The sequence below is a fragment of the Dermacentor andersoni genome, chromosome 5, assembly GCF_023375885.2.
Source record: "Dermacentor andersoni chromosome 5, qqDerAnde1_hic_scaffold, whole genome shotgun sequence".
Taxonomy (NCBI): domain Eukaryota; kingdom Metazoa; phylum Arthropoda; class Arachnida; order Ixodida; family Ixodidae; genus Dermacentor; species Dermacentor andersoni.
This window is the reverse complement of record NC_092818.1, coordinates 44,465,107-44,477,330: the sequence shown is the minus strand read 5'-3', so window position 1 is coordinate 44,477,330 and position 12,224 is coordinate 44,465,107. Positions and strand designations below refer to the sequence as shown.

At 48.2% G+C, this 12,224-nt stretch overlaps 1 protein-coding gene across 1 annotated transcript in view; it reads left to right on the top strand.

The window, feature by feature from the left end:
• Positions 1-3,817: 3,817 nt before the first annotated feature.
• The window catches only part of LOC126530024 (cytoplasmic dynein 2 intermediate chain 1), an 82,701-nt gene continuing 74,294 nt past the window's right edge, over positions 3,818-12,224 (top strand). Inside the window, exons 1-2 of the mRNA XM_050177489.3 lie at positions 3,818-3,926; positions 8,176-8,866. Of these exons, the coding sequence (XP_050033446.3) occupies positions 3,912-3,926; positions 8,176-8,866 (706 nt within the window). The 5' untranslated portion in view covers positions 3,818-3,911. The remainder of the gene's footprint in view (positions 3,927-8,175; positions 8,867-12,224) is intronic.

Here is a 12,224-nt window from a genome sequence, read left to right as displayed (position 1 = left end):
ATGAATAGTCTTTGTAACTTTCATGTCCTTCTTTGAACAGTTTGCTACAATGCTTCACAGTGGCCAATGAAACGCAATGTTCAACGCATACGGCAGCCATATGGCGAATAATTTCTTTTTGGGAAACATCTTCATTTGTCAAAAACCTCACGACACCAAGCTGTTCAACTTTTGGAGTGTCCATTATGTCACGTAACCCTGTTCAACCCAGTGTATGAGAACATTAAAGAACATTTAACCTCACCTCTGCATGTCACTTGTAAATGAGATGCGTATGTGCTACGCGCATGCCTCGAAAATAATGAACCGAACCATTATTGCGCGGGGCGGCTTGTCTCACTTTCATTTGGCTCGCCTTCGTACATTATAAATTCGAAGATACAATGGAATATACAAATGTGAAGACACAGCGGGATACAGGGCAAAAATTGGCAATGGAAACAAAGTTCACTGCGCATATACAGAAAACCTCGCAACAAGATGTTTAAATATGCGTATAAGTCTCCAATAAATCTACGTACCTAAGAAAAAGTCACTAAATATAATGCGTCAAACAAGGCAAATAAACAGGTTGCGCAACCACAGATTCACAGATCACAGCACCCCCCCCCCCCCTTCCTCCACTCCCAAAATGTATCGCGTGCGGCAGAAGGCGGCGCGCTTCCTCCCCGCTTTTCTCCATTGCGCACACAAGCGAACGCGTTGCAATCCGTCGAGTCCCCGCAGTGCTGGCGGCGAGCGACTATGCATTGTTTCTTTTTCTCGTCGGCTAACCAGAAAGCGTCCAAAACTCTGCCAGGTGAAATTGCAGTCGGCCAGAGAAAAACGTACTTCATTAAAACTTCTTTCTGGGCGAGTTGGTGCATACTTGGCATAAAAATTGCAACAGCGCAAACACATGCAACCACCAAGTAGCAAAGACGAGACACAAGCGCTGTGACACAAGCGCTTGTGTCTCGTCTTTGCTACTTTGTGGTTGCATGTGTTTGCGCTGTTACAATTTTTATGTCAAGAGAAAAACGAACGCGCATCCAAGTGCGCCGCGCGGTTGTCGATGCAGCACGAGAAAAACGCATGCGCTCTGGCTGGATCGGCAGCCCGCGGGTTGCGAGAACAAAAAAAAAAGAAAAGATGAGAAAGAGGCCTAATGTATCCTCGCGAATAAAAGTTTAGGTAGAAAAATCAATAAGAACTTAGTTACAATGGTGGCTTTAATGTCTTGACATGGATGCTTTGGCGCAGGTGAAAAAAAATTCATATTCTTTTCTGTGACCTGATGGCACAAATGAACCACCACAACGCTTTGTCTCATCGGACCTCGCTGCGTGCTTTGTCAACTTGTATCCCGATGTACGACTTTAGAAAGGTCGATGCACCTTTGGCGTCAAATGTTTACAACAGCATTAAACCCACAAAGTTCCGGAATCGAACATCTAAAGCACGACTTTGGAAATGTCAATGCACCTTTCGCATCAAAATGTTATTGGAACTTTATACCCACAAAGTTTCAGAATTGAAATCCAACCGCTCCGTAGATTCCGCGGCCTCCACGAGATGCCGAGACGAGCCCGCTCGCCATCATAACGCCCTTGAAGTTTTGTGCTCGGTGGGGCTCCTTGCGTTACGATATGTGACTCCCCATGCATCGGCGTTTCCGCGAAATCCAGCCCGATTTCGCAATGTTCGCGCTAAAATGTATTTTCGAGCGTGAATTCAGGACGTTCTAGACAAAATCGAGCATGATTTCCGGCGCCGAGAGTTGTTTTTGTCGGCGGCGCATGACAGCACGAAAAAATTTCGGGGGGGGCTCAAGCCCCATAAGCCCCCCCCCCCCCCCCCCCCCTGGCTTACGCCCCTGAAGTGCAACGAATGTAGCAGGCTGTTGCTTCACACAGAGGACTCGAGCTTGCTTCCGGCAGAGTCATGCCTCGCAGGTTACATAGATAGAGGTGGCCTCCTGTACCCGTCTGAGTCCCTAGCAGACCTGGTCAAAGCTATGGAGGATGCTTTTACCTATTGCTTCAGTTTCAACAAGTTGAAAACTGATAGCATCATGGACCTCATGTCTGGCCTGTCTGTGAAGAGGTTAAATATAGTCGGCTGTGAGCAGCACAAAGTGGAAATAATGAATCAAATCATTGGCTTCTTCACACTGACAAAGATGCATTTTCTTGTACCTGAAGAAAATGCGTCCAACCAAAAAAGAAATAGATAAAAGATGAAGTTCTTGAAGTTGAGACGTACTACTTAACTTTCATAACGTTAACACAGCCAACAATTAAGGTTTTCTTTTTTATGTTATTGTACGTTACCCACATTGTGTCGTCTGTTAACTTTTTAGTAATGTCTTATTCACATTAATTATTACAAAGATACCATTAGCAAATTTGATCTCACAATCTGGCTGTGTTTGACATGGGCAGAAATCAATTTTCATAAACTGATTTATGGCTGCGTTTGCCAATCAAATCTCAATTCCATGTGTGTATGCCATTTTGGCATTGCATATTGACTGTTCTTTTTACTTGCCTTATTTACTTCATTTAGCTGAGTTTTGTATAACTTGCCGTTCTCCCCTACATTGATGCATATTTTCTCTTTATTTTCTTTTGATGGTGTTTTAGACGTTCAATTGTAAGAGTGTGTCAAAATAAATGTCTTGCTTATTGAAGCTTGTACGAAATATATACCTTGCTTTTCGATGTGCAAGTCATCAAAATAAAGCGCTCAAGTATGGTTGCTGATGCTTCTACCTGAATTGAGACGTCATGGAGAACACTGCGGCATCAAAGCAAAAACTGCACGGACGTTGTTTTGGTGAAAAGCTCATGGCAAGTCATTTGATTCGCCATCTTCCAGCGCTTCGGGGTGCCAGCGGCTCACGCAGCTAATATACAGGGAAGCAACTTCAAACATAGTTTTCAGTGCCAATACACGCTTTGCAGCGAGCCGTCAGAAAAGTGTGCCAACTAGCATTTGTTGTAATCCGCACGGTATCTTGAAATAGCTGCAACGAAAAGCGGCTGCTACGCGCGCGCGCGCGCGAGCGCGGAGGGCATCTCGGAGTTCTCGGAGCCGACAACAGCGCCGCCGCATCTGGATGAATTCTCGCGCCCTCTCCGGCGCACCGAAGCTGACACCTCTCCTTCTAGCCACCATAGCTTTGATGTCCCCGTTGCCACTTTGGTGTCCCGGAGGCGCCGCCAATAATGCGAAATAATGACACGTTCTTTTAATTTTTAATTAAAAAAAACACGATTGAATAAATATAGTTGCATCGAGCCGCCAACTTGCGATGCTAAGTTCAGCTAGGTGGCTAGATTCTAGCCACCTTAGTTCAGCACTACAGCGCTTCGCGACTTCTGCCGGGACGCCTAGGGACAAGCGCATACAACCCGCGCTATGAAACTCCTCCGTAGTGCAAGGCAGAATCCATGGATATTCGAGGAGCAAAAGCCCTCACATTTACTCTCTCGCACCCGCTCTTACTCGCGCGTGCGCGCAAACGCCCGTCGTCTCCGCAAGTGCCACGCCCGCTGTACCGGCACCAGATCCACCTTCGCGATTGGCGTACATATTAGAGTGCGCTGTCTCCGGCATCGGCCCACGAAAGAGCAAGGCTAATAACATACCCAGTACGTAAAGGTGGGCAGTTATTAGCCGCATTGCCTTTAAATATTCCCAGTGAAGCTGAGCAGCGCTCGACTTTCGCCAGTATAACTGTTGTCGTCTGCAAGCGCCGCTGCGGGAAGCGCCACGCGTGAGCGGCGGTCGGACAAAACGTTTCGCCGTTGCCATGACAACGCTTCGGCAGCGGGTCAACATGGCTTTGCTAAAATTAACCGGCTGGCTTGGAAAAGCTGATGAACACAGTTTAACTGGCGTTGTTGGTGTCTGCATAGTCGCGGAAAATGTGCGCGGAACAGGTAAGCACGCTCCGAGTTGTCGATCTAGCTTTGTCGATCGACGTTGGTTCGGATTTGCTGGACCGGTCGCGGCACCCAGTCCTGCATCGTTTGCTCGCTTTCGAGCCACTCGGACTCGACAGCGACGAGGGAAAAGCATCTGTTGTCAGCAATCGTAACTATCACGGTTCAGGGTGTTGTCTTCCGTCTGCAATGCTACAGCGTAGGATGAGCGCCAAATGACAGGACATGCAGCTCCGCGTAAAGCCCTGTCACAAATTTAAGGTGGCATAGACTCACGACAATTAAGCAAACATTTGGCTGCTTTACACTCTTATAGGGACAGCTAAAACCAGATATGCTCTAATTTTAGGCTTTGTGCAATGACCTGAGAGTTATTGCGTTCGACAGGCCTCTTATCGTTTCTTGTTACATGTATGTCAAATATTTCTGCCAATGCCAGATGCTCGTTTTCTGTATACGTTTGGTAAATGTGTGTTTGAGCAAATGAAAAGTGAAATAAATAAATCTGTATGCATCGCGAACGAAAGGCGCAGGTGAATTAATGTATTTAGCAAAAGAGCTAATTGGTCGAGTTGATTTGGTGAACCGTATTTATCTGCAGCGGGGAAGGACAAGATAGGAGGCGCGCGCTTTCCTTCAACTTTTTCGTTTGTCGGCTGCGTCTAATTTGTTTATGTATTCCTAGCTTTTTCATTTTTATTTGTTGCTGTGCTCTTCTCCCTGCACTCTTTTCCTCTTGGCGTGAACTCAAACACCTCACTTGAAGTAGCAAGAACTGCACATACCAGAGCTGACATCTTCAGTCTCCATTAAACAGTGTACTCTTTCTCTCTTTCGCTCTTGCTGAACTTACAACTGAGTTTTGATTCGGAAACTGTGAGCTTAATTAAAACTGGAGGTCTACTAGCACGCGCAATACAAGAAAAAAAAGAAAAGGAAATGAAATGTCACAACAACAACAACAAAAAGAAAGAATGTCCGCACAGTTACCAACTATGTCATTAGCGCATACGTGTACGTGTGTGTTCGTACTCTGTAAACATATAGCAGACTGAGATTTCGCATCTCAGGTGGGTCGAAACTTACCCGTTCTTTTTATTTTATTTTTCTGCTGCAAAGGTAGGACTTCAGAACTATATGCAAATAAAGAAAGATACGCGCGCACATACGAAAGTGCTGGACTTATTAAAAATTATCGCGCAAAATATAAAGCCACGAGGAAAGGGGCAACAACTGCTACAGTACATTAAAAATGAACAAGCTATACACAGGATAAACTATGTAAAACAAAAGAGGAAAATTATAAATCGCTGAACTCGATCTAGTACATTTTACGGGTGCATGGCCAATGCTTCGGTTGGGCTAAGCGAGAAAATAATTTTGATTTCAATAAAGTTTCATATATAGTTCGCAGTTATTATGCGAGATTTAGATGGCACATAGCGGCATAAGTACACCACGCCTGTGCCTTTTGCGCACAGTGGTTTATTTATCCTTGCGTAAATTTATCCTTTCTTTTCTTTTTACAGCGTAATCTTTCTGTCCGTCCAACCTCGTCGTCTTGTATTTAAGAAACACCTGCCGTGACAACCCCCTGACCATGGGGTTGCACTGTTGACCCTGAGGTCGCTGGTTCGGTAGCGGTTTCGACCTCGGCCGCATTATGACGGGCGTGGAATCCCCCCCCCCCTTCCAAAAAAAAAAAGAAAGATAACACTCATGTACCGTGCATCGGATGCACGGTAAAGAACCTCAGGCATGCCTCATAAGCGCATCGTGGTTATGGCACGTGTAACCCCAGAATATATATATATATTTTTGACAACGTACCAATGACCGCGCTGTGAGAGCTTGCTGCTGTCGCGGTAGATGTCGCGACGATCGCTTAAGTCTGCAGCATGTTATATTATTTAAAAAAGAAAGAAATTCAGCATATATTTTCATTCTACAACATCGTTCTTCTCCTAATGAGCGGTTTCCTTTATAATATCTAGTCATGTAAAGTCATGCACCCCTGCCTGTTTTTTTTTTTTCGCCTACCTCTCTGTCCCCTTTACGGCCTTTCAAACCCCCAAGCATAGAATAGCATGTAGGCGGCTATACACACACCGGCAGAAATATCTGCATACACGCCGCGATAGCCCAGAGGCTATGGCGTTGCGCTTGTGAACTCGATGTCGCGGATTCGAATCCGGCCGCGAAGCTCGCATTCCAATGGGAGCGAAATGCGAAAACATTCGTGTACTTAAATTTAGGTGTGCGTTAAAGATGCCCAGGTGGTCGAAATTGATCCGGTGATCCACCATGCACTACGGCGCACCTCATAATTATATCGTGGTGTTAGCAAGTAAAACCTCATACATAAAAAAAGAGATTGTGAAGGAGAAGAAGAGGCGCTGTTCTTCTGCAACCCTTTAGGGAGCACGACTGGGCGCCTTGGGGAAGGGCAGGGGGATATAAAGAAGAAAGAGAAGGTTACTCATCACGTCCCGTTATTCTGCTCCTCCATCGGGGTGAGAAAGAGTGAGTCATGCTGTCAAGGAAAACATTGTTGCCTTGACGAAAGTGCATGTGAAAACGTTGACTCCAGAGACAGTTCGATAAGAGTCGACCATTTAATTTGTACGAAACGCTACGGGTTTAGTTGACGAATATGTAACTACAGATTCGAGCATGCTTGTTTCTATGATTAAAAAAAAGAAATCAGCAGAACCCATCTCACGATGTCTGTCGACGGTAATCCGTCCAGAATTGAATCAATACAGCGACGAAACGTATTGTCACTGCCGAACCGAGTAATGTAGGAGGTGTGTATTGCAGCGGCACTCCTCTCTCGCGCTGATGATGATGATCTATTGCCTTCCCCTTTGAAACGAGCCGGTGAGAATTAGTCACATAGCCTGCTTCAGTTACTCAGGAATGCTATACATGCTCTTCATTCTAGAATTTTTGTATACGTCTCTTTAAACCTTCTTTCTCATCCTTACAAACTTCTATATCTACCTTGTACCGCCATTTATGCTTGTAACGGATCCGGTCATATGCCTGCTTTTTTTCCACCAATTCTCCGAACGTCTCTTGCTTGTCTCGTCGACTGCTGACCGGTTGACGCTTCCGTCCACATTAAATGGCTTCTGGAAGGCGTACGCTACCGACCGCTCTCACTGGCTCGATCCTTCCCCACTCGACGCCTCTCAAAGAACAGGTCGCCGCCTAGCATGGCGCGTCGATGCATGCGGACACAACAAATATGATTCAATGTTGCATTTTCTTCGTTACAATTTCAGACTTTACATTTTTTCCCGTACCCTCTGTCCCTGTTTATTCCCGTCGACTTTTTTTATTCGCTTTTGCTTGTACGCGCATGCAAGTCGACGTTGTCTTCTCTCGGGTTGACTTTGATTGATACGCTTTCCTTTTTTTTTTACCAGGTAATAGTCAGGTTAGCCGATCCTGGAGATAGTGCAGTCTATGGTGCAATTTAGTTAATTGTTCATTGTATTAGCGCCGATTACAGTAAATTACCGTTAATTTTACTCATCCTGCGACTAATTTTCACGTCTTGACTCGTTGATACCTACATTTTCACACCTTTTCCGGCTCGCTACGAAGTTCTGGAGGCGCGAAAGGGCCGTTTTTTTTTTTTTTTGGCCCAGGTGGCCAGATGTAGATACCCAGACTTCACGTGTGCCAAATCCGTATGGCATCGCCAAAGAACACCTTGTCTTAAAAAAATGACAGGAATTATTGAATGCGCAGATCATTCAACACTAACGAGCCGCACTAGAAGCAAGTTATTATTCCTTAATTATTTGTCTTGATGTGGCTAAAGCCCCTAGATAAGCTTTTGAAAAGCAATGTACCTTGGAACATTCGTCGGGACCACATATATCGATAAAAATAAAGATTATATATATATATATATATATATATATATATATATATATATAGTTATTATATACATTTGACATCTTCATCTTTTTTCCTACCTTGCCATATCTCTCACCCACGGCCCTCCGCGCTCTCACTTTTTTCAGGGAGGGGGGGAGGTGAAATGTTAGTGACTTAACCGACGTCCCTCGCGTGCAGAATGCTAACTCGGTAGGCCACTTTATTTCGCCTTGTCGCGTGGAGCCTATCGGCGCATCTGCATAGTAAATTAAGGAGAACAAGCCGCCTTATACTGAAAGTCGCAGTGGAAGTGAGTTATACAAAGACTTTCTTTTATGATTCCTTTTTTTACCAGGCCTTGGCCTCGTGGGGTGATTTGCAACCCCTTCGCTCCAAGATGTCCCAGAAGACACGGTCAAGCGCTCCGCGGCCGAACGGCACCCAGGCAAAGGTTCCGGAATCTCGCAGAAAAAGCACGGTCGACGACGGTGCCGGCACCAAAGCACGGAGCGTCAGCAGGGACAACAGAGCGGCCGACCGTCGCGAGGGCATCAAGCTGCCCGCGCAGAATGCGAGCAAGCGAAGCTCCGGTCAGCACGAGAGCAGGAAAGTTCCACTTCCGCCGGAGAGCAAGAAGCCGCCCGGCCAGCGGCATGCCAGGTCGACGTCGAGGCAACCGGACAGCGTGAAGTCGACCCTCCAGCCCGAAGGAAAAGCGGCGCCCACTCGACGCGACAGCAAGGCGATCGCGGCCGATCCGAGGGTTTCTTCGCGTCCAGCTGCGTCGAAGAACAAGGACTCCCTTAGGTCGCGGGTGTCGAACACTGGCGTGAAGTCACCGAGCCGCGTTGGCGCAGAGACGGCCGAACCGAGCGGCCGGAGACACTCGCGAAATAGCGAGAAAGAAGGAGGATTAGGGAAGGTCACGGCGACGTCGTCGAGTGGCGCGTTGGAAAAACGTCCCAAGGACCGCACAAGGACGGCGGCGGGTCGACCTCCAGGTGGCAGCGCCGAAGCTAAGGACGGCGACGAGACTGAGTCCAAAGGTAACCAATACCAATACTCGGCTCGTATGATTCATAACTATATGTGCTGCTTTCTACAAATGCTCAAAGGGTGGAGCTATGTTCGTGACTGGGATGCTACGAGAGCATTAGGGACAGCTTTATAGGGACCTGAGACGCGACACTGCCCAAGAATAAAACAAGAAACTGACAGGCTTCGTCCACGTAAAAATGTCTACATTGAATCGTGCTCATCAACGCCGGAAAGATGTGCCTACACAGTAGTTTACCTAATCATGCCAACAATGACAATTCTCGAAAGATTGTTAAGGCTTCTTGTCATTGTCCTATAGGTACTTCCTATTCAATTTCTTTTTTTTTTAAGTAAGTGAATTTGAAGAGATGTTGCCGCCACTTAGAGGTACCGGCCACTCTTAGTTTACTACGCGTGAAAAAAATAAAATGCTTAACGAAGGTTAAAGTGAGGGCGACATCTGAAAAGAAAGAGAAAGCGCAGGAGAAGTGTTGTGATCACTTGGTAGGCCTTCACTATAGAGGCTAGAAAGGTTCTCTATACCTTCACGTTCAGAGAATGAGCACTGGCATGGTTGCCGCACAAGCCAGTGTGCCAAGAGAAAAAGAAGTACAGTAAGACAGCTGACCTGTTCTTCGGGGCCCCAAACGCCCTTACGCTATAATTGTTCGTAATAGCCAATTACAGCCAATCCTAATGATGAACATATTGTTACGTGAAGGCAGACGCAAAAGGAAAACGTACTTGCAATATATTTACAAGGCGATCAAGCACTTGGGCAAGATGATCGAGAGCGCGGGCCAGGCCAAAATTGAATTTTTTATCGACACTGATGTGGACGCATAGTACCATAACAATATTACTAGCGAAGGTGGCCATGGCCGATAGAAAAGATCACCTACGAAAGTAAAGCTTTGTGAATTCGGCCGGATGCTTTGATTTATGTATCACGTGGCCATGGCCTGTCAAGAACAACGCACAGCTTCACTGTGCAACAATTCTTCGACATTCCTTGAAGCTTTGACCACTCCACACATGCGAAGGGTGTTGCTTATTTTGCTCTGAAAACGTGAATAAGACAGAGACGCCATCTATGGGCAGTTGGCATGCTGGCTTGGGCGAGCGCTCCGTTTTGCATGGCAGGTATACGCTGGGCGGTAGTGTCTGGCAGTTGTTTTCGCGCTCGTGCGTTCTATTTGGTATGACGTGGCGTCTACATGGAAAACGGTTCTGGGAGACGTACTGAAGCGGTTTAAGTCGGCATGGCCGGACTTTCTGATGGCGTTGAGGCGTACGGAGCGCGCAGCGCGATGTGTGCGCGCATGTTTGAGCCTGCAATCAGCCTCGGAGATCAGCTGTGTATTTCTGAAGGTTTCATTCACGTCAGGCGCAGACGGGGGCAACGCTCCCGCGCCCTCAACGCCGAACATTTGCCGCCCATGGAGAGCGCGAATCAAGGCCGGCAAGCATCGCCTGAACGCCAATACGATCGCAGCCGCTCCCGGTCCAGGGGGAGATCCAGGTCTCGTGGCCGCTCTAGCGGTCGCACCAGGAGCCGCTCCGTCTCTAGGGCCAGGTCGAGGTCAAGATCTCTGCTGCGATCCAGATCCAGGTCCAGATCCGGTTCAAGGGGCCTCCCGGGTTCCATAACCCAGCCAGCATCCGGGCCTCAGCCCGCCTCCACACGTTGCGGAAAGCAGCCTACCCTTCTTTGGGCCGATCTGGTACGACCCAAGCCCGGCGCCAATACCCAGGCTGCTCCGACATCTCGTAGCAACCCGCCCACAGATCAAGCTAGAGACGCGGAAGGTATTCGCTTACGCAAAGAAAACGACGACCTCAAGAACACGATCAAGACACTAGTTAGCGAAATGGCAGAGATCAAGAAACTCGTTTCGAATGTGTCGGGTAACGGTGCGTCAATCACGGCCACCGAGACTCCAATCCCAGCTCCGGTAGACGGTACTGCGACGTCCTCCAAACGCAGGGCAGTACTCAAACAAACATGTGAATCGGGAGCGTTGTCTGCAGAAGTCAGCGAGATTAAGCAAAGTCTCATTGGCCTGGCAGACGGCCTCAAACAGGTCACCGCTAGCGTCGCTTGCCTCAGTGATAACGTTCGCCAAATTCAGGTTGCGCTCGGGGACCCCAACAGGGGCCTCAGAGCTCTCGCAGATCGCATCGACGCCATTGAGGCGCAAATGGCTTCATCCGCCTCCGTCGTACAACCGCTAACCGTTCCCGCCATACTAAAGGAAGCTACACTTCATTATCCCACCAGCGCGGCGACAGGAGGACCCATTCTTTGCGCAGGCCTAACTGCCCCGTTAGGTGGTAGTCCGTCAGGTCAGCCATAATGGATAGATTCAGAGAGAGTTTTCGCATTTGGCAATGGAACTGCAGAGGGTATTCTAACAAAAAAGCCCCTCTGCAGCAGTTTTTCAGGTCTTTGTCTGCGAAACCTCAGGTCATTGCTCTCCAGGAAACATTAATCTCCGCAGCCTCGCTCCAGGGATACAGGGCCGTGTCGGGCCGGCCCGGGGGCCGAGGGATTTGCACCTTGATCGATAAACGGCTAACTCATATCACCCACGACCTCAAGCTGGCGAGTGGTAGAATCGAATATGTCATGGTTGAGATCCTGCTCGACGTTCCGCAGCGGAATCAGCGCAGAAACAGCGTGTTCGTCCTCAATGTATATAGCAACCCCAGAGACTCGCGCCAGCAGTTCAAAACCATTCTCAAGAAGGCGACCAACTTGGCCGGCCCTCGACCCTTCGTCGTCGTCGGCGACTTCAACGCACCATATGGCATCTGGGGTTACGTCTACGACACTACCAAGGGGCGAAACCTGTGGCAAGACGCCAACGAGATGGACCTCACTCTGGTCACTGACAAGAATTTTCCTACGCGCATAGGCAACTCCATCACCCGGGACTCGACACCCGACCTCGCCTTCGTGAGGAACGTCGAGGACGTGGGTTGGGAGAACACCGCCATGGAGTTCGGCAGCGACCACTACATTCTCGAGACCAACTTCAAGGTGTCTCGGAGTAGGGTCAGAGAATTCACGTTCATTGATTGGGACCATTTTCGCAAGATTCGTGACGAACCCGAGAGAGCCAGGGCAACCGCCAATCTCGAAGAATGGTGCGAAGGCATCCGGAACGACGCTTCCGCGGCCACCAAGAAAGTGGAAACAGATCTCGACGTCGAGCGGATGGACGACAGACTCGCCCACCTGATCGAGGCCAAAACCGCCGTGCTCCGCCGATGGAAGGGTCAAAGGCTCAATCGCAGACTCCGAAAGAAGATTTCGGAGCTCAACAAGGTCATCGAAGACCACTGCAAGGCGCTATGCCAGCA